The 23,363-nt window shown below is 37.1% G+C and overlaps 1 protein-coding gene across 13 annotated transcripts in view; it reads right to left on the bottom strand.

Annotated features, from left to right (window-relative positions):
• Positions 1-235: 235 nt before the first annotated feature.
• MBTD1 (mbt domain containing 1) overlaps positions 236-23,363 on the bottom strand; it is a 69,986-nt gene continuing 46,858 nt past the window's right edge. For 10 of the 13 annotated variants that reach the window (XM_033410942.2, XM_033410940.2, XM_033410935.2 and 7 more), the window contains 11 exons: positions 21,826-21,960; positions 21,464-21,552; positions 21,020-21,254; positions 20,357-20,412; positions 19,915-20,019; positions 15,665-15,812; positions 14,588-14,670; positions 13,948-14,182; positions 13,376-13,453; positions 8,813-9,004; positions 236-3,505 (listed from right to left, as the gene is read on the bottom strand). In XM_033410942.2, the coding sequence (XP_033266833.1) occupies positions 3,387-3,505; positions 8,813-9,004; positions 13,376-13,453; positions 13,948-14,182; positions 14,588-14,670; positions 15,665-15,812; positions 19,915-20,019; positions 20,357-20,412; positions 21,020-21,254; positions 21,464-21,552; positions 21,826-21,960 (1,475 nt within the window). In that variant the 3' untranslated portion in view covers positions 236-3,386. The remainder of the gene's footprint in view (positions 3,506-8,812; positions 9,005-13,375; positions 13,454-13,947; positions 14,183-14,587; positions 14,671-15,664; positions 15,813-19,914; positions 20,020-20,356; positions 20,413-21,019; positions 21,255-21,463; positions 21,553-21,825; positions 21,961-23,363) is intronic. The other 3 variants (XM_033410946.2, XM_033410948.2, XM_033410945.2) reach the window with 2 other exon arrangements.

The raw sequence follows: 23,363 nt of genomic DNA on the forward strand, positions 1-23,363 counted from the left end.
CTGCTTATAGAAGGCACTCAAGGGGCTTCCCTGGCCGTCCAATGGTTAAGACTCCACGCTTCCACTGCAGGGGGTGCAGGTTCAATCCCTGGTTGGGGAACTAGGATCCTAAATGCTGCGTGGCGCGGCCAAAAAAATAAATAAATAAATAAATAAAAGGCGGCACTCAATATTTTGAATAAAAAAGGAAATCCCTCAAATATCAAAGCATATTAAAGAATTGCTCATATACGACTTAACTTTAACGTTTTATTTTGTGTAAAAAAGGGCAAATTTAGTGAATTATTTTCATCTTGTACACAAAGTTATAATTTTAATGCTTTTCACATCCATGCTGAAAATTTGCAATTTGGTAAAAATGAAAGGAACATAAATTTCTCCAAAGGAATTTTTCACGCCATTATATACACTTTACGAGAAAGTTTCAAACACTTTCTCAATGATCACAAGTTACCAAGAAAATAAAAGATTAAATTTGTACAGATATTGATCTATTTATCAAATACATACAGAAATGATGTAAAAACCTTATGCAGTTTACTTTGACCTCTGTCCTCAAAAGATTTGCCCAGGGACAGATACTTTTCTTTTGTATAAATGACTGTGGCTTTATTTAAAATATGAAAATCAAAGGAAGAAACCCAGTTTAATCACAGTATTTTTAAAATCCCTTCCCAATAGTAAAGGATCATTACCAAATATATAGCACCATAATACAAATATTGACGGGAGAGGGTATTCACATCACACAAAATTAATAATAATAAAAACAAACAAACACTGAAAACCCGTGTTAGTATCCATAGAATAAGAAGTTGATAACAGCTTTAGCTTTCCTCATACACAGCAAGGAAAAGGTTAAAGAGTTTAAACTACCAAAAATCCCCAAATAATCCTAACAGGAAAAAAACAAAACAAACCCAAGGTCAGCAGTACATTTGAACCGTAGAATAGAATGGGGCTACTGAGTTGTACACTTGGAGTTGTGGCTAAGACATAAATCTCCTCTGCATCAACTCATTTTCTGTTCATCGGCAGCAGGGAGTTAGAGTCTGAACAATGAAGAGGGCTTCAGATTGTGTTTATTCGGTAGGAAGTCCTTACCAACATTTAACGTTGGTCATGGGATTAAGACACGAAACACTTCATAAATAGGTGGGAAATCTGAAAACACTCAGAGCCTGGCTTTGCTGTAGAAGTGGAAGCTTATAAAACCTGGCTACAAATGAGCATTTCACAGAACTAATTACCAGGCTCCAAATCAAATCCCTCCTGGTTTATTCAGGTCCCTATAGAGCCCCTAAGCCCAGGGTACTGTTAGAGCACACGATACAACTGGCTTCTGGTGCCCATATCATGGAATCGGAGTCCTGGGTTTAATTCACTAAGCCTGAGAATAAAGATTGTTGTAACCCTTGCTTTTTGGAAGTCTTCCAGGCTTTAAGTTTATAGGAAGATTCTTAAAAGTTAAAGATTTGGGAAGTGTGAGGATGTCACATTTACAGTAGGTCCCTCTCAGTAATGTTGTTTAAGATAAATATCCAGTAATTTAACAGCTGAATTCACATATATCTGACACATGAGAATCAACTTGGCATTGATATGGTCTGCATTTATGCCCCTAAAGAGTCAGTATTAAGAAATGTTGACATGCGATTCCATACATTCTTACACTATAAAGTAACAAATTTTACTTCCAGTAGCAACTATAAAACCTTATGATATTAACCCCTCTTGCATAGAATGAGGTAAACCTGTGCATATTACCAATGCTATTATTCCCAAAAGTAGAGCAATATTTTAGAAAATAAATTGCTGGTTTTTAATGTTTTATGCATTTTAAAATTCAAACAAAAAAAATCTTACCTAAAATGGTCTCCTGGGGCTTTCCATTAACATTTTTTAAAGCATTCCATAGGCTGAAGGACTGTAGAGGTTAATCATTTTGATTAATTTCTAATTAGCCCTACCTATATTCCAGAGGAGATGGTCAATATTACCACTCTGAAGAGGCCAGGCTAAGACCCAGAAGCACTTCTAGAACAGATGCAAGTAATTCCTGAGAGTTTAGTTTATGAACCTCACTGGTAAATGCTAAAGCTCTCTCATTCAGTCACAACTCAGAAAGTCAAAAAATGCAGAGAGCAAACCTTTCACCAATTTACCTTTATATCCTTTTTTCAAAGGAAGCCATGTGAATTTTAAAATAGGGAATGTTCAAAATGGTCCAAATCCATTATTATTGTTAAAATTAATTCTGAATAGAGTTAAAGACAATTCATATTAATTTTATATATATACATATATATATATAAAATTAATATGAATTGTCTTTAAATTTTAAGAAAATTAAATTCTCTTTCAAATTAGTTTTCTAACAAATCCAGGATAGTTAAAAGCAGAGCTGGAATGATTTTGAAATCTAAACTTATCTTGGCTTTAAACAACTGTTAATTTGATTCTCCTGGTAATACAGAACATGTGTTTTGGGGTGTGGTTATACCAAGTATTATCTCACAGATGGAGAGAAATGGCAGAGAACTGATGAGAATCCCTTTTGTGGGGTATTTTTTAGTAAGGAAAATAAAATAAACTTAGGACAATATTGCATTTTCCCCAACCCCTCAACATGTAGACTGAGATCTTGTATATCTTGTCAACCATTCCAGTTTAACACTTTAGTGTTAGGATAATTTTACTCATTTTTTTAATTAAAAGAGAACATATAAAAGTATCCAGAGTTCTTCCAGTTTCATACAGAACTCTAAAGAAATTTTCACAGAATGAAAAACATTTCTGTACAAATATTTAAAATGGGCTGCAATAAAATGCCAACAAGCAGAATTAATTACCCTTCCGTGATCTATGTGGTGATGAGCTCTCCATGGGGCGGGGATGGGGGGGGGGGGACGTTCAGTTGCATATTCTGCAGCAGAGGAAGCTGGAGATGTGACTGGCCTAACTTCCAAAATCCCAAAATCTCCCAACAGGTACCAAAAAGGTTCATTTGTAATGACAGTTCATTTGCATTTACAACTATATCCTTCTTAAATCATTTCCTTCAATCCTGCTACCTAAACTTTAATCTTACCAAAAAAGTTAGAATTTCAGTTCTTGTTAACAATGCACATAAATCCAAACTTGGAAAATATTACAAAATTCTTTCAAAAGCTTCAAATACAACACAAAAATTGTCCATCTTTATAAATTGAAAAATTTCCCCCCACAGCTAAAATAGTTTCCCTACCCACTTGAAAAATCTGGAACTGAAATTTTCTATGTTTAGCAAAATGTTCCAGTAGAATAGCCCCGCTGTACAGCTGGATTGATTATAAATCAGTCCTGTGTAAAATTCTTTCCCTCCCACCCTCAGTTTCTGAGCAACCTCAGGGCTCTTGTTTGATGTAGAAGTTGGCAGAGCCATTGCTTTCCTGATCAGATGCTCCTTGGAGGAAATTATAATCCTCTCCATCTATCAACTCCTCCTTCAGCTGCAATGTAGTCACTGTAAGAAATAAATGTACAAGATGTTATTAAGTCTTTCTAGAATATTCAGATTGCTTCATGTTCCAACAGCTTCACAGTTAATAAGACTTCTTCATGTCTTCAGTAACTCTTAAAATTAACCCCCCCGAAGGAAGAGCATTTAATTAATTTTAATTTTCAAAGCATATTCGTAGTTAAGAAGAGTTCCAAAAAGGAACAATACTGCAAAATGGACACTGCACAAATGGACACTGTCAATGAAACGTTGAAGGTAACAGTGATCACTAATTTGACTAGAATGATTAGAGGTTTTCTCATGATTAAGTATTCACTTTTATGTCAATGTCTACATAAACAGCATATTTCTTGGATAGTTCTGAATAATAAGTAACACAACAAATGACTTTAACATGTTATTATCTCCAAGGAGTACCTAAAGACTCTCTTCATAAAAAAGATATAAATCTGATAATATTAAACACCTGTATTAAAACTAAAATCAAGAAAAACTTAAGTAATCATTTTAGGTAAAATAAAAATTGATTGACACCAGCAACATGAAAATCCTTGGTATAAAAAACAGCTAACTTTGGGAATTCCCTGGTGGTCCAGTGGTTAGGACTCTGCACTTTCAATGCCAAGGGCACGGGTTCAATCCCAGATGGGGGAACTAAGACCCTGCAAGCTGTGCAGTGCGGCCAAAAAAGAAGACAAAAACAAAAACAGCTAACATTACCAATGGGATCACTTAACAGTAGTACTACCTGTTTGAGTTCTTATCTGAAGGCTTCTTTTTTTTTTTTTTTGCGGTACATGGGCCTCTCACTGTTGTGGCCTCTCCCGTTGCGGAGCACAGGCTCCAGACGCGCAGGCTCAGTGGCCATGGCTCACAGGCCCAGCCGCTCCGCGGCATGTGGGATCTTCCCGGACCAGGGCACGAACCCGTGTCCCCTGCATTGGCAGGCGGACTCTCAACCACTACGCCACCAGGGAAGCCCTGAAGACTTCTTTTTTAATGAAAACAAACAACAGTATAGGCAATCTTCAATTTATGAACAGGTCATGTTCCAATAGGTCTTTATTTTTATGGACAACTGTTTTTCAGTTTCCAGTATTTTCAGTGAGGTTTAGGTTTCTTGGTAGTCACTGAAGTCATGCTAGTCATAATTTTTAGTGACAGGAGGGCTCTTCTTACTGCATGGACAAGCAAGAAGAAAAAGAGGAATGTTTTCTTTGCTGGTCCCAGCACTGGTCTTAGGCAAAAGTTTAGGTTGTTTAATTCTGAGATTTTCCTATCTCTTTTTATAAACATCTCTTAAGTTACCTCAACGCAGTTAGTCAGTAATTTCAGGCTGCCCTAAATCCTTTCCCCGAAGCCCACCCTCTACTTCCCTTAAACACCTCCCTTAAAAAAAATTACTTTCCTACTTTTTAAATGAAAATGATCTCAGCTACGTGTTAAACAAACACTAGTCTTAGTAACTGCCAACCTCTCAGAGATGTATTTGAGTTTCTTAAAAAGTTATTGTTTAGGGACTTCCCTGGTGGCACAGTGGTTGGGAGTCCACCTTCCAGTGCAGGGGACGCAGGTTCAATCCCTGGTCAGGGAACTAGATCCCACATGCATGCCACAACTAAGAGTTTGCATGCCACAACTAAGGAGCCCGTGGCCGCAACTAAGGAGCACACGTGCTGCAACTAAGACCCGGTGCAACCAAAAATAAATAAATAAATTAATAATAAAAATAAATAAATGTTTAAAAAAAAAAGTTACTGTTTAACCAAAATTGAGTTGGTAAAGTTTCAAATAATTTAAAGAACAGGTGATCTTTTATGCTTATATTCTCACTGGAATCTAATCCCATGGTGAGTAATGCTAACTTTCTTCTTCAATTTCTTCAGCACAGAGATCTGTTAACTCAGAGTTCACAAACTGGGCTTTTCCCTCCCTCACCTCTGCCCTGTGGTTCTTTCAAATTGACTGAATATTCTGAAACAGGAGATTTCATATAAAACCATGAAAAGTAGGGAGACTTGGCAACATAAGACTAGCATTCTTGAAGGGCTATTAACAGCGGGAACCAATGTAGCCTAAGGCCTCCCTCTGCACAACTTGTGACTCTCAGACTGGCTGCTCAGCCACTGAGTAACCACCTGTCTGCTTCCTGCAGGGACTGTCTCCAAAGGAAAGATGAAATTTTTCTGTTTCTTTTTTTATGGCTCTTTTCATAATAATTGGAGTGAGAGGATGAAGATATATATGGAATGTAAATTGGGAACTGCTTATACAGGGGGAAAAAGGTCAATTTATGAGAAGAATTAGGACTCAGAGTATTTAGATGAGTAGTAAGCCAACTAAGTTTCATGAAACAATAACACCACGTGGAACAATATTAAAATGGCTATTTTTAAAGTCAAATAGTGATAGAAAAATACTTCGTGTCTTGATTTTAGTTACAAAAGATTAGTTTCAAAAATAATGGTCTTTGACATCTTATTTAATAATTTAAAGGATAATCTTTTGGGGCTTCCCTGGTGGCGCAGTGGTTAAGAATCCGCCTGCCAATGCCTGGGACATGGGTTCGAGCCTGGCTCTGGGAAGATCCCATGTGCTGCGGAGCAACTAAGCCTGCACGCCACAACTACTGAGCCTGTGCTCTAGAGCCTGCGAGCCACAACTACTGAGCCCGCGTGACTAGAGCCTGTGCTCTGCTACAAGAGAAGCCACCGCAATGAGAAGCCCACGTGCAGCAACGAAGACCCAACACAGTCAAAAATAAATAAAAATTTAAAAAAAGAATAATCTTTTGAAATAACGCTAATTCATTTTATTTTACTTTGGTACTTGTTTTGGTAATGGTGTTAAAAAATTTAATAGCCCAAAGACTGAAAAGTGAATACACTATGCCTACAATAATAGCAAAACACATACCAATCAGATTGCTGCAAGGTAAAGCAAACATGACTCTGCTTACTTTCTTTAAAAAATCCTTTAAAAAAATTAGTTAATATGATAAAAATGCTTTTATGGAGGATATCAAACATATAACAGTTATCCTTCAAGTCAAACCAACATGCGTTGTTAAGGACATTTGAACAATACCATGAAAATAAACACATGGAAAAGGAAAAAAACCCCAAATTTCATTAAAGGTGCAGTACCCACAATAAAAGGTTGATTAAAACAATATCTTGTTATATGATGATCAGATGGCTAAATGAATGAGAAAAGAATTACTGTGCTTCAAGACCAAACATGTTCCATTCAAACAGATGCTTTTTGTTTTTGTTTAAATGTAAGAAAAGTAAATTGAAATTCTAAAGCACATCCTGAAACTATTTGCACTTATTATTAACAACAAAGCTCTGGATTATGCTTCTACTCATGTTAAAATATGGAAACAATGTTCTTAAAAAAAATAACTCAAGATAAAGGTGAAACAGTCACTCAGATGTGTAATGTTCTAATGCAAAGTTTCAGTGTTTTCAAGGAACCTAAAATAAAGCCTGTCTGGTATCTTCACACTTATCATTTCTCCTTTACAGGCCTTATTCTCAATGAATGATGGATGAAATAAAATAGATCCTGTGGCTGATGTCACTTTCTACACAAATGCATTTTCTTGGCTCTGTTTTTAAAAAGAAGTTACTTTGCTGACTTTACTCACTAACATTTCAAAAGACAGTCTAACAGAAATCACATTTTCCTAGTTAGAAGTCCATAAATAATAAATTCTCTCAATAGCTAAACAAACCGTAGCTTTCAGAGTTAAGACAGCAATGTAGTCCCTACATAGTTTCACCACAGTAAAATCACATTAAATCCCACAAGATGTGCCCCTAGCTCAGAAGATACACACAATAGACACCAGTGGAAAGGGAAGTCACTTAGGAGGCCTTGTGGGTTCCATCCTGTATGCCTACTCCAAGTTCCTGGGTTTTGCCAATCCTAAAAGTCAAGTTCTCTCACAAAACGTGACACACGCCTTCAAAATCAGTCTAATGCTTAAAGAAAATACACCTCAAATGCAATAAAAATTCAAACATATTCAGAGCTCACAATATCTATAGTTAATCACTTAGGTTACAGAAAACTTTCATAATAACAAGTACAAAAAGAAAAAAGTTACAAAGACAAGAAAAGAAGCTGAAAGGCTCTTTAGTCATTTGAAGGTATTTCCATAAAAGAGCAGATAAACTTGCATCTGCAGTCCTAATCCACTTCTTATACAACAGAGGTATAGTAATTTTCTCTAGATATAAAGATATGAGTGATCTTCAGAGAAACAGACTAGGAAGGATCAAGATCACCTAATACACTGTTTAAGAAGGCAAAAGCTAAAGAACACATTTTAAAATGGAAAAAAAAAGGCTGATGACAACTTCAGGTGCAAAAATATTAGCAAACAGAGGACTGAGAAGAAAACAGAGCTAGGTACTAAGTCCCATCATGCTTTTCAACATATAAAAGGCATTTTAAAGACTGCAAATTCGATAAAAAATTGTTTAAAGGCAATAGTTAGGATATGGCAGAATATATGCCAAGGCAGATACAACTTTGGATTTGGGGCTATTTGATCTGTACTCACGTCTAAGATTCATCATATGCAAGTGAAGCCTCTGACATTCTACGGTAACATGTTTGTTCTTAGCATTTACAAAGGGCATTCTTCCTTATACTCTACCAGCTTAGCCTAACCAATTCAACTCAAATTAAATGTCACTTACTTACTTAATCACTGTACATATATAAACGTGAAATTATAGAAATAAATTTCACTCAAATTCAATACCAAAATTATAGAGGCATTATATTTCCAAATCCCTTATTCAACTAAGACTGTGGTAAATGTTACTACCAGAACTAAAATCACACAGGAATACAAAACACATCCTGTCTACTGAATGAGACGCTATGGAATGCTATGAACAAAGCCTCATTTTTGGATCTGATTAATCAGATTGCTCCCTTATGGCATATTTCTCCCTCAGGTCAAGTCACGTAGAATTCTGCAATGCAAAACGCTCAACCATTTTAACGAAACCATGAAACAGTACAAGTCGTCTCACAATTCCATAAACTGAAATCACAGCTTTACCTGAATTTGAAGCTCAAAAGTGGCTTGTAACAAAATAAAAATCCTTCCCTGATTATTCATTTTAGTGAAGTGACTACCAAAGACTAATGAAAATGAATTTTTTAGTTGAAAGAAAAAGAAAAATTTAATGTCAGCATCTGTCATGCCAGACCATGCTTCTGTCTCCCACCACCCTAACCCAGACTTTGACCCTCTGCAGTACCTGAGGTGCTGATGTGACCAATTACCTGTTTTGAGGCTGGGACTGAACTCTTGGCTAGTGCGGGGAGGTGGGAAGGCCTCCAGGGCTGTCTGTGCTGGAAGGGCTCGATATAGAGGGGGAGTCAACTCTTCGCCACCAGAGAAGCTCCTCCGTACCCCACCTGTCATGGGCCCGCTCGACAAACTGACAGGCTTCTTCCCAATTGGCATCTTCCTCTCTAAATATCAAGTTAAACTAAAGTAAGCTTTTACTTACATGTGTGGTAAGAAAACTGCATCATAACTAGGAAAGGTTGTGCTGCACAGGATACTCTGAAAAGAGAACCAACTATGCAAGGTTTGTATTTCCAAAAACAAGGGGTGTGTGTGTGTGTGTGTGTGTGTGTGTGTGTGTGTGTGTTGGGGAGTGGATGATGGGGGAGATTATTTCTAGTCTCTCAGAGTCTGGTAATCCTGGTTCTTGACTCTCTAATCAATTTAAAACAAAACAGAGCAAAATGAACTACAGAGAGCATCGAGTGTGGAGAACAGCTGGCTAATTACCTTCAAAAAAATTTTAGTTTGAGGGGGAGTGACAATCCAATGGCAGAGAGGGTTTTAAAACCCTACTTGTAGGCATTTCACTGCCCATATAAGCCCAAACAAACACTGTCCTTCAGGGAGAAACCAAACAGTTTAATTAATGAATTATATGAGTGGCAGGATTTTACTGATATGAAATGTGCTCCCCTTTTGGTTTATAATTCACTCTTTTAGAAAACAATTATAATTCTTATTCTGAAAAGCAGTTCTAAAATTTAAATGTTTGTTGCCTGCAAGTTCTTCAGCAACCTAATTTCTTTTGAAACACCCTTTGGTTACGGTTTCATAAGCACACATAAGCTTTCAAAGACTTACACAATGCTCTTACCAACAAAAAAAAAATAAGCTTTGCAAATACTGAACAACCAAGCATACTGCATTAATTTGATTGAAAGCTGAAGGATACTTACATATCTTTGTGACTATAAATTATATCTGTTTTCTTCCAGAGTTTACAAATGACTCAGGCAAGAGCAATCAGAAATTATCCTTTGCAAAATCAGAACTAAAAGACAAATCTAAGTTAGACAGTATTCTTATGTAAAATGATCTGGAAACCAAGCTCCTGTGAGTACACATTCAACTCTCAACTGCCAAACCAAAACCACTTGCAGCATTCATTTAGACGAAAAAGTCTAATGTACTACACACTTGGAGGTAAAAATGCAAGGAGAATCTCCAACTCTCTACTACTTACAATAGCCCCTGAAGATGGTACAGAAATTAGTGCTGGTTTTCCTGCTCTAGAATTACTAAGCCTTGAGGAAAAAAAGGCTTTTCAGATTGGACAGATCATGCGCACACAACAGTCTGTATGATTCCCTCGACAGAACATCACCCTTATTTTTCAGAAGCACTAATTAATAGTTATCCCTCTGCAGCATGAACACAGCTAATTAAAAAATAGGCTAGAACCTGCACACTGCAATGAAGAGCAGTCCCCTGCTCGCCGCAACTAGACAAAGCCAATCAACTGTCTAGTTCCGTAAAAAATAAGCCCTAACAAAGAACACACTGATGGATGATTTTAAGTACAAAAAGACCAAAGAGCCTAAGATGAAACAACAGAGCCAGAATATAATAATCTGTAGACAAACTTAAAAACAAATAAAAGGTTTTGTGGCCTATCTGACTGATATAAATCTGCATGCAATGGATAACTTAGGTTCCTGGACCCCAACTTCTTTCTTATTCTGGTGGGTAAAGTTTTGTGGAAAAAATTTCTAATAAATTATTTGCTGAGTAATGTGAAAAAATAAAAGAAACAGTGTCCTTACAATGAAGACTGCTTCTTCATTCACAAAGCACTACAATTCCTTATCCTCAATTCCAAAATTCAAAGGTTTTTTTTGGCAAAACTTTGGCAACAAAATCAGACCTCACTTGGTGATACTATTTATAATCTTTATTTGGCCCATTAAATGTAACTATTTATATATATTTTGCTTCAAAAAATGCTGCAGATGGGGCTTCCCTGGTGGCGCAGTGGTTGAGAGTCCGCCTGCTGATGCAGGGGACATGAGTTCGTGCCCCGGTCTGGGAGGATCCCACGTGCCGCGGAGTGGCTGGGCTCGTGAGCCATGGCATGGCTGCTGAGCCTGTGGGTCCAGAGCCTGTGCTCTGCAATGGGAGAGGCCACAGCAGTGAGAGGCCCGCGTACTGCAAAAAAAAAAAAAAAAATGCTGCAGAGTCTGCAAGGGGTGTTACATAATATATGCTACACACACTGTACTTCTTTTCTAAAATCCAAAAAATTCTAAATTCCAAAACACATTTGGTCTCTAGGATTTCTAATAAGGGACTGTGAGTCCCTAGTTCTTTTCTTTTCTATGTCCAAAGGACAATTTAAAGGCATTAGAGGGACTTGCCTGGTGGCGCAGTGGTTAAGAATCCACCTGCCAATGCAGGGGCCATGGGTTCGATCCCTGGTCCGGGAAGATCCCACATGCCGTGTAGCAAGTAAGCCCGTGCGCCACAACTACTGAGCCTGCGTGCCACAACTACTGAAGGCTGCACGCCTAGAGCCTGTGATCCACAACAAGAGAAGCCACCGCAATGAAAAGCCCGCGCACCGCAACGAAGAGTAGTCCCCTGCTCGCCACAACTAGAGAAAGCCCGCGCACAGCACTGAAGACCCGACGTGGCCAAAAATAAATAAAATAAATAAATTTTAAAAAATAAAGGCATTAGAGATGATGTCATAATATTAAGAGCTATTAAAATGTTAAAGAACAAATTATACTTTTAGCTAAATTCATTTCTTCAGCTAATCCAGAAATCTGATAATGTTAAATGTCACTAAAAACTGGGATAGTGATATCATCACTTCATTAATTTCACATTTCTTCCCATGTCCCCAGCCCATTAATTCAAAATAATTAAGCCCCATAAACCATAAACAAATCATGTAAGTGTCACACTGGGGAGGTATGTGAACTGTGTATACAAGGCTCAGAAATTCGTCCTAAAAAATATATGTCATAACGTCACTGAGTAATAAAAAGCATTCTTAAATTTGACACATTGCAAAAAAAATTCTGAAATCTCATAATAAATAAAAAGTGAAAAGACAAGCCAAAGCAGCCTGTCTTAGAGAAAGCTTAGTGATCACGTCTGCTATGGTTAGTCCACTGACATGAAGTTACTACGTGACTTCTTGCTAATCAGTTCCAGATAAGTGGGAAGTCACTTTCATCTATGTGGTCTGGCAATGTTCTCTAGAGTTCTTTTAGGTGAATATCAAACAGCCAGTCAGCAAAATAATTTTTGGTCTGTGGGAGGCTTATGTCCAAAATATAAAAGAGTGGGTAAGAGACAGGCCTGATGATTATCACTATTGTGAGGCTGACCTGGGTTTCATGTGGGGAGGAAACTAAAGCACCACTGCAGTGGCTGCTAGAAGTCCCCACTGAAAAAACAATTAACATCAACTATAATCAAACGTGTGAAGGTATATTTGACTCTTCACACTGTTTCAGTCTCTTTTTTGTTAATGAGACAGATTAGCACTTAGTTGAACATATGGCAAGTCAGTTGGAAAAATCTGTTTTACTTTCAATCCTCTAATATACTTTTTACTTTAAAAAAAATCTTTAAGTAAAAATAATCTTATCTCAGAATGAAATATTCCATGACAGGTTTCATGAAGAGAAAAATCTGTAGTTCACTATGGGGTCGGGGAGAGAGATTTTAAAAGAATCAGAGCTATCAATATATTTTATATTACTTTGGCATCAATGTCAGTAATCATTCATTGTAAGGTAAAATATAGACAGCATATTGAAAAAGAGTTTCTTAAGCCTGATTGTGCTTCCTATCAACTTGACTTTCTTTTTTTTTTTTTTAACTTCAATTTCTTACAAGTATCATTCTAGAAAGAGAGTTTTGGTTTGTAAGAAGGATGGGTTTATTAGTTTCCAAGTCTATTGTAAGCATCAAGCATCTGCTTTTACAGTTATTTTAATAAAAAATTTTTAAAAAAAGGATTAATTTTCAGAAGGTTTACATATTACTTCAAGAATCATTCACAGGGCTTCCCTGGTGGCACAGTGGCTGAGAGTCTGCCTGCCGATGCAGGGGACACGGGTTCGTGCCCAGGTCCGGGAAGATCCCACATGCCGTGGAGCGGCTGGGCCTGTGAGCCATGGCCGCTGAGCCTGCGTGTCCAGAGCCTGTGCTCCGCAAAGGGAGAGGCCACAACAATGAGAGGCCCGCGTACCGCAAAAAAACCAAAAACCAAAAAACAAAAAAACAAAAAACGAATCATTCACAGACTCTATTCTTTACCATATATCAAATATTATGGTAATAATTTTTCATGTCAATCAAAGATAAGTGCTTCTCATTATTGAAAAGGTTTGCCTTTTATGGCATACTGCACCTTTAAGCATAATACAGAATGCACAGTTATCAGCTCTCACAAGGGATACCACTTCTGTGCAACAATACCAAGATCCCAGTTGGCCGACAAGTTAGGAAATGTATATAAACACCATGTGGTGACCCACTTTTCTTATGTCCTTTGTATTGCTGGGACTTAGCCTTTTTCTTCTGTTTTGATGAACCTGATTGGCTTTCTCTTGATGCTGAAAAATAAAAGAGAAAATTGATATCAAATAATTGCTTACAACTCTAGGTACAACTTAGATGAATTATCTTCACCAAAACCATGACGTTTATAAAAGTACACGATGTTTTGAAAATAAGGGTACTTGTTCCTGCAAAACCATGAAGCTCAATACCAGACAGATTCCATTATTTATTCAATAAGCACTTATTATATATCAATAAATTTTAGCCTATAACTTTAAACTCATTAAAGGAAGTCTAGTTTAATTTGGTGAGTGCTCTTAATATTGTGTTTCTATAGTCATTAAGCAACTGACTATTGAGTTCACACTGCCATGGTACACATGGTCTGATTCTGTGATATTGTTGTTGAGTCTTAAGATCTTACCTGGCAACCAATCAGACATAGGTATATTCTTGTCCTGTGAGCTCACAAGATGATTTATGTGAGATAGTCCTCGGAGAATTGCTGATTTTTACAAAAGGACACCTTTTCTGTATACCAACTTACACTGTGATGCTGGAGGCTGTAGTTGATATCCAGTTAATTGACACCACCCTACAGGATAGAGGTCAGGGGATTCACAGTCTACCCACTGATCATATTCTTCTTCCCATCCATCAAAATGTATCCTCAAGAGACGATGAATAATTCGAGTTACTGTGGCTACACATATTAATCGTGGCTCCATGAGATCTACTGCTTCTAATTTCATTCCTACACGAAATCCGTGATTTGGAACATCCTAACATGGAGAAGCAAAATATTAACACTGGTGAAAAGAAGAATGTATAACTCTACTAACACTAAGAAAGACAAAAGAGAAGTAACATAACCAATTAACAATTTAGACCAAAAAAATCCCAAATAATTAATTATTGAAACATATGAAGGTGAAACATATAAGAACTAGTTAGGAAATGTATTCATTCCTATTTTACTCAGATTAAAAATGATACGAAGTTTGGAAACAAGCTTCAATGCCTATGTAAAGGAAATATGTACGTTGTTTTACTAATATATATTTGTTTACATTAATCTCCACTAAGAAATTCTAACACAAGGCAAAGACATTTTGATCAACAATGATTTGCATTTGTGAAGCATCAAAAAAAATCCACGTAAGTATTATGCGATCTTCTAAATTTACCTTATTAAATAGTTTTACTGGTGCTGCAATGGAGCCGGTTTCCCTGAGGTAGTCAAACCATTTAAAAGGAAGTTTTGTGTAACCTGAAAAACATAACTGGTTTAACTAGGAGTTCACCTAAAATTAGTGTAATATTAAAATGCAGATATAAAGTAATTCAGTGCGCACTACAATCACAGGTGCTAATGTTGTACAGTACAACAGTTCCTCCCTGTTAGATGGATATTCTTCTTTTTCTAGGCAGAAACAGGTGCGCCCATTTATTCTAATGCCAAAGTAACTCTCCTCTCCTCAGTGTGTAAGAACTACAGACTTTTGCTTTTCAATCCTAGGCTTAGAACAGTCTAATATTTAATATTTTTTCAGTAGTATTTTTCTTTCTTTGTAAGAAAGAACACTGGCTGGGCAAATACTATTTTTATAGTCTTCTGTTTGGCTTTTCTCCTCCTTAAGAGAAAAATCCAAGGCTCAGATATTGAAATTAGGAAAGTCACTGGTTAAGCCATATGAGCTATTTAAGGGTATGTAATCTTTTAAAAAGTCACATGGTAATTATTTTTATTTTTTAACTTTTTTTGGCCACACCGCTTGGCTTGTGGGATCTTACTTCCCCGACCAGGGATCGAACCAGGGCCTCGGCAGTGAAAGTCCCGAGTCCTAACCACTGGACCGCCAGGGAATTATTCCCTCATATGGTAATCTAAAGATGAAAACTTGCTTTCTCTCAAAGGCTAAAGTACCTATTTTTTTTAAAAGTTCATGTATGCAGTAGCTCTTTGAGCCTACACCAACATCTCAACAGGGCTTGAGAATACCAATTCTTATTATAAAATGTACAGATGCTAAGGGAAAATTCTACACCAATGTAATTTATTAAAGCTACTTAGGATACAGTTCTTTGTGTTTGCAGAGCACCCCCCAGCTCTTGTTATGTACACATGTTTATATATACGTATACACACATACTATATTTTCATACAGCAAGAAATCTAGGGCTGTGGTAAATGTTGTAAACAGGTACCATGTAAAAGGAAAGCAAGGATGAAAACCCAGTGTGTATATATTAGGAAGAAGTACCTCTGGGTGGAGTAAGTTCAATCATGTTAATTTCACAGAAACCAACAGGGAAAATAGAAGGGGAGGTTGCATGATAACAGAACCAGTCAGATCCATCGGCTGCTTCTGAGCCATCGATCCCAATCATCAGGAATCCATCAGCCAGCACCTTTTAAATTAACAGAATTCCAAGTATTTTAAATTAGGTACCCACAATGTTCACTGCAGCACTATTTACAATAGCCAGGACATGGAAGCAACCTAAATGTCCACTGACAGATGAATGGATAAAGAAGTTGTGGCACATATATACAATGGAATATTACTCAGCCATAAAAGGAACAAAACTGAGTTATTTGTAGTGAGGTGGATGGACCTAGAGTCTGTCATACACAATGAAGTAAGTCAGAGAGAGGAAAACAAATACCGGATGCTAATGCACATATATGGAAAAAAAACGGTACTGATGAACCTAGTGGCAGGTCAGGAATAAAGATGCAGACGTAGAGGATGGAATTCAGGACATGGAGGTGGGGGGAAGGGGAAGCTGGGAGAAGTGAGAGAGTGGCAGTGACATATATACACTACCAAATGTAAAATGGATGGCTAGTGGGAGGCTGCTGCATAGCACAGGGAGATCAGCTCGGTGCTTTGTGACCACCTAGAGGGGTGGGAGGCTCAAGAGGGCGGGGATATGGGGATATATGTATACATATAGCTGATTCACTTTGTTGTACAGCAGAAACACAACATTGTAAAGCAATTATACCCCAATAAAGATGTAAAAAAAAAAAAATTAGGTACCACTATTATAAAAATGATTCTTTAAGTCACATTCTAAAAGAAAGGAAAATCTATTACATAAAGATCTCTTAAAAGTGAAAAATGTTTCTTTATTTAATTACCTTAAATAACTGAAATTATAATGAAAAACATCTGTGTAAGTTCTAGTGTGTACCAGAAATCACAGCATGGTTCCACAGAAGTGATTTCAGAGGTCTAGGGAAAACAGTACCTCTGCCAGTGGCCAAGGCTGTCTGCTGCTGTGGCACGTGAAAGTGGGCTGAGTGCTCTTCTACAATTTAACTATCTAGTCTCAGCTAAGCTTTAAATCCTACTCAGTAATAACTTTATTTCCTTCTGATTTATCACATAGAGAAGCTTTTCTAAACCTTTTCCACCTTCCTCAAGCTCCAACTTTACCTCTCTCATGCTCTGGATGATCGTGCTCCTCTATCACAGAAACTATGTGGGGGGCCTCACAGTCCATCCTTTGCACCTCAAATTGTTGTAAGTAGTAGTCCTTTCTTTGCCCCTCAAGACAAACTTCTCCATCTTGACCTATTGTCACTGGTACCTTGCTCCTAAAACACCATCTCTTATACTCTAATGTCTCCCAATTCCCATTACATTAAAAATATTTTATTTTGAAACAGTTCAAACTTACAGAAAAGATACAAGAATGATACAATGAATTCCTATATACTCTTCACCCAGAGACTCAATGCAAGTTATATACTATGTAACTCCTTGAAGTCTGACTTCTGTCCTGACCCTACTAAACTGCTAAATTCACCGATGACCTCCTAGTTTGTCAAATCCAGTGCCTTTTTTCCCAACACTTCAGCCTCCCTTACAGTATTCCATACCAGTTGACTACTCAATTTTTTGAAACATTTATTCCCATACTCTCATTACATTACAGTCTACTGGTCCATCTTCTCACCTCTGTGTTCATTCCTTCACATTATTTTGGTGGTCACCCTTTCACCTCCAACTCTTGTTTCTGATTTTAGCCCTTTTCTTTTGTTTTCATGATGGCATCCACTCTTCAATGGTTGACTTTTATGCCAACAATTTCTCAAGTTTTATCATGAGTTTGTCACCCTCAAACAAACTGTCTCAGTCCTGCATTTTACCTGCATGCTGAACATATTCTCTGAGAGTTAGTACAGGGCATCAAACCAACAACTTCCTTCTCCTGCTCCTTTCAAAGGCAATCAATCACTGGGTCCCCACAGCTCCCCCTAAACATTCAGTCCCTTTATCCTTGCCATTAACTAACTCTCTCCCCATTATGTTGTTTGATATCATTGCTTTCAGCCTTCCTCTATGGACATCTCCCCTCTTACACAGTTAAACTTTCCTTTGGTATGACCTCCGTTCATTCCAGAAACCTTTACCAACTTCTCCTGTTCATAAAGAAAACTCAGACAGCCTGACCAAGCATTAAAGACTGCATAATCTAATTCCCCATCATCTTTTTGTCTTTGCCTGCAGATTCCTTTCTCCTAGTTATTTCTACTATATTGGATATGTACACTAACTTTCTCTTCAACCTTAACAGCTCTAAGACCTCTGGAAAGGACTACCTCCACTCACATGGGATTCTTTTCTCCCTTTCTAAATACAGCTGACTGGATCAGGGGTTAGTATTCAACCTTCAGAGGACCAGGCCAAAGGCTGGGCTCAGTTGTTTAGATTCTCTCTCAGTAATTAGAATTAACAGACACAGAGATAGTAGTCAAGCCATCGGTTGGAGCTGGCACTGAAAGGTTGTGATACAGACAGGGACAGGGGCTACCATGTGCAGACTGAGTGAGCAGAACACCAACAGAGAAAGAGTGAAAGAAGAGTGGTGCAGACACAGAGCATAGGTGGAATAAAGAGGCCCCTGAGAGGTGGAGGATAACACTAAGTTTATGCCTTCCCAGGTCTCATCCCTGTGTCCTTGCCTGTCTGTGAGCGTGCCCACTGCAACCTTAGAGTAACTTTCCTAGAGCTCACTTGAGTGGGTTTCTGTTCCTCATAAACAAAAAGCCCGGTCCAGAATATTCAAAGCAACTTGTCTGATGTGTAATGTGTGCGAACCACTCTCCATTTCCTAAACGTGGCCTGTACTTTCCACTCTTGATGCTTTTGTGCATATTCACTTTCCATGGCACAGTTTCCTCCTGCATCTCTGCTTGGCAGTTTCTCCCATCCTTCAAGACAAAGTTTTCAAATGTCCTCTCTTCCATAAAGCTTTCCCTGATTCCTCTGAGAAGATGTGACCTCTTCTTTATTTGAATTCCAACAGTACTTGTACCTTTCTTAAATCATAGTTGATCTTGTATGTTAAACTTATTTTCATACATCTTATCTCGTTCTACAAGACTGTAAGCTTCTTAAAGTCCAAACCAAACCTAGCATGGCAAGAATTCATAAAGTATGTTCTGAGTGAAGCTGGGTATTTACTCGCTGGACACTTATTTTCCTTTCACACAGAGCATGGCGCTGGTTCCCAAACCTGGCTGATTTTCAGAATTACCGAGAGAACTTTTTATTTTCTTTATTTTTTAAACAAATACAGATATCTGGGCAATAATTCTTGTGATTCTGATTGAGTAGGTCTGAAGTAGGTCATGGAAATCTATGTTTTAAATAGTACCAGGTGGTCTGGATCACCAGTCAGGTGAAGAAGAAGAACAAGGGTTTGGAGCCTGTGTGGTCTAGCTGTGTGACCTGAACACAAGTGTCTGGGACATGGCAGCCATCACAACTGTTTTTAATTCTTCTGGCTTAAGGCTTAAAACTGTGTTGAAATGCAAATCACAATTTAGTTACACCTTTATGTAAGCAGATTCTGGATCAATGGTTCTTAACCTTGGTTGTACCTGAGAATCACCTGGGGACTTAAAAAAAAACCCAAAAAACCAATGCTAGGGCCCCAAACCAGACTGATTAAATCAGAATGGGGGTGCAGGGTCAGGGAAGAGGCCTAGTCAATGGTATTTTTTTTGTTCCCCAGGAGATTCTGATGCCTACTGAGAATTAAGAACCACTCTTCTACATCTTTTTATAAAAACAGTTTCAGAAGAGAGAAAAAAAGAGAAAAGAAGAAGTAAAGTACTACTAAAAGGGAAAAAAAAAAGCACACAAAGGAAACGTAGGAAACTGAAGATAAACTTGGCCTTGTTACAAATTTTGTGTGGGACAAGCTTTGACCAGGAAGTAAGTTAAATAACTATTCCTCCTCTAACTTAAGGATATACTTCCATAAAATAAAGGTAGCAGACTCAAGATAACAATCTTGACAACAAGATATATAAAAAGAAAAGCCCCTAAGAGAATTCAAATTTATTTTGCAATTACTAGTAACGTTCTCCCCAGTGAAGACGCAGATGCACACATTTTATGTCAAAATGAATACGTTAGGGGCCTCCTTCTCCTATTACCTTAAACCTAGCTCCTATAACTGCATTTCTATAGTTTAAAACCTATTCTCTTACCTTTCTAATGGTCGCAACACATATTGTGGAAAGATTTAATGGGTCTATAGCTTCCAATTTCATTCCTTCCTTGAACCATTCCCCACTCTGGTCTACTTCTTTTACCTAAAGAATTACATGAAAGTACATCTACTGTCACAAGTGTTATCAGTTTAATAATTAAAATAATACCAAGTTGAAGAAGTTTACCAGATGAAAATACCAAGTGTCTTCTCCTACCTACCTAATATTATAACTCAAACTTCCATTAGGGAATAGAGAGAATTCAGGCAAATAGAATTGAAGAATAATTATAATCAACAGTTGTGACACATATGGATTACAAGGTCTTAATCCTTGTAGGTGAACATATGTAATTACGATCTCCATAATATCAGGAAAAAACCCACAACCCTATTTCAAACCTAATTTACAAATGAGGGTTCTTATAAAAACTTCTTACCTTAGCAAATAAATGTGGTGGTGTATCAAAATGTCCATCCTGTTTCTTTGTAATATCTACAAGGAAAAGTTACATACTAATCTGTCAGCATTTGTGGGAAGACCAAAAACCACGTTTCTTTGAAGGTTTCAAACTCACAAGGTATGTATACTCTAAAACATGGCAAAAATACATGCCTTCTACATTTATGGTGATTAGTATTCTTTAAAAGTCTTTCTCTCTTTAGAGTACATGTGCTGTTAAATACATTCAGCCAATCAGAATGCTGGAAATTCCCTAGTTAGGGAATTACAACTTTAGAAGGTACGTTTTAATGTGTTTAGTATTAAGCCTAACCACATTTAATTTCACTATTTCAACTAAAATTGAATGGAAAGGGAAAGGCTATCTTCAGTTCTTTCAAACAGGCTGGATAAAAAAGTGTAAGAAAACAAATGTAGTTGTGACCAAAAGTGCATTGTTTTTTACTTGAGCACAAATGGAAGGAATATAAAGGAACTGTTAGGACATTAATATCCTGGTGTGAAACTTTCCTAATTAAGGTAGAATAAGCAGCCCTGGCAACTAGTTTTGATCTATGCTATTCTGCAGAGAAAAATAACCAAGTAGTACAATTTAGCCTCAATGATATTTTCCACAGGAGTTCTTGTGACAGGTGCTTACCAGATCTTTTGAATCGATGGCCTATGCTTCGAGACCAACCGATATGATGGATTAATGGGCTGTGCATATGGCACCAGAAGTCATCTGTTCTATCTTCACTCTCTTCATACACTAGTCTTAATCTTCCTCCAATTACACTTTCCACCACTGCCACTCGTGTTCGACACAAATGCCTCTTGTCAACCACTTCTACTCTCATGCAAGGTTTGAAAGGATACTGCATGCTCTCTGAAACCTTGAAACAAAAGCAGAACTGTTGGGAATTCATGACAAAGGTCTACAAATAATTTTAGTATTGTACTATAAAAATACCGAGCGCACTCGATAGTTAACATAGGTCATCTGACTCACTAATTCAAACAATTCCTTAAAAAACTTCGAAGGTATTCCATTTTTTAGAGTTCTCATTTGCCACTTCAGTCCTTTCTAAGATCCTGTCTTTACCTTTTGTGAGAAATCGGGAGGAAGTGTTTTGGCACCAGTAAGTCGTTTCACTAGAAAAGCTTTCCAGTTTGTATACTTATGCTGAATAGCTAAAACAAAAGAAATAACCAGTTACACTTTAGCAAAGAATAGAATTGCTTCATAAACTGTTTGTTAAAAAAAAAAAAAAATAACAAATTTCCCTGCAATTAAAGTTCTCAAGAAGAGTAACAAAAATAGGGAAAATAAGCATGTCTTACTAGCAAGTAAGTTACTTGAAACCAAAAAACATTATTTTAATTTCTATGTCACTTTAACGTTACTAAGTGTAAAACTGCATTAAAGTGCAAATACTCTATAGTAAGGGTAAAGAAGCTACTCACTTCTGGGAGGGACAAGAGGTTTTCCACTGGCTGCACACCAACCAACTGGATGGATATCAGAACCACATATATTGCACCAGAAGTCCAGACCAGAGTCATTTTCAAATCCTTCATATCTTAAAAGGGCATTGTAGCCTGAAACCAACAAAGCAATTGCCGCATAATAAGAAAACCAAATGAAATAAAACAGGATATAGTTGCTGGTAGCGGTTGTCAAATGTCAGTGAGCATCTGAAACAGATCCACATGCAGGGCTTGTGAACAGACAGATAGCTGGGCCTCACACCCCAGAGATCCAGATTCAGTAGATCTTGGGTGAGCCTGAGAATCTGCATTATAACACCTTCCCAGAGGCTGCTGTCACTAATGGTATAGATGAAACTTTGAGAACTATCTGAACAATGTAATTAGTTTAACTGTTTTCAGAGCATGGCCTACTCCTCTGAATATATTTCAACTTGACCCATAGTTTCTTAAATTCTAGAAAAGAAATTCTCAGTGAAAAGAGGGGTGGGAAAGTTCTATTAGAATGTGTAGTTTTGGAAATAAAGAAGACTGTGGTAAGTTAGTATAACCTTGTTAAGTCACAGAAATCCAGTTAAAGTACATTTCAAAGAAACTGCTTTATCCAAGTGATCAGGTGACCAAATTATTATTGGATAATTTGGATGTGGCTCCTTTAGGAGCCTAAACTTTTCTGTCTTGTTTATTTGGAAATAAGATTTGAAAATGCGAGGTAAAAAAGTTCAGTAAACACAAATAAAAGTATGTGAAATCACTTAAAATCTATATGTACTAAACAAATCGGAAGAATTATTTCCTGAAAAGAACAAATAGTATAGGATATATATTGTTTATAATTTAATAAACCTTGTATTGATAATAGATTAAGGTTTAATTTAAGGCCTTTAGTGGAATAAAAAAGGCCCAATAAACTTGTATTTCAGGCTGGGAGCTAAGTTCAGTCAGCATTTTCATGTGTTAATATTTATGATGAAAATTTATAGCATTAAACTTTTAGTTTTAAAATTCAGTAATTCACAGAACAACTCATGACTTTGCTAACTGTTGCTGATTCTGGGTTCATGATCAATATCAGGCTCACTTCTAAAATGTCATTAAAGGGGCTTAAAATGAGATATAAGGTGCAATCAGATAAAACAGAAATGTAAAACCAGATGGAAGATAGAAATAATTCTTGGATATTAAATACATTGATCTTTAGAGCCATTTAAATGCAACTGATTTAACCATCAAGCAAAAAAATATATACTGCTGTTTTCAATTAAGGTGTAGAGCATAATACAAGCATTTAAAGAATGCTTATATAGCTGGGGAAATGTTTCAAGGAAAAGGTGGGAACTGAACTGGGTTAAATACGGTAAGTGAGAGAGTGAGTGAGTAAAGGCATGGAAGTGACACAGAACATGCTGTATGAGAGAGGAGGAAAACTAATCTCACAAGAACAGATCATTTATGTTGGGGAACAATAAAAAATCTGGTCAGTGGTGTATGGTGAAACTCATCAATAGCTGTAA

Source organism: Orcinus orca, chromosome 19 (genome assembly GCF_937001465.1).
Source record: "Orcinus orca chromosome 19, mOrcOrc1.1, whole genome shotgun sequence".
NCBI classification, from domain to species: Eukaryota; Metazoa; Chordata; class Mammalia; order Artiodactyla; family Delphinidae; genus Orcinus; species Orcinus orca.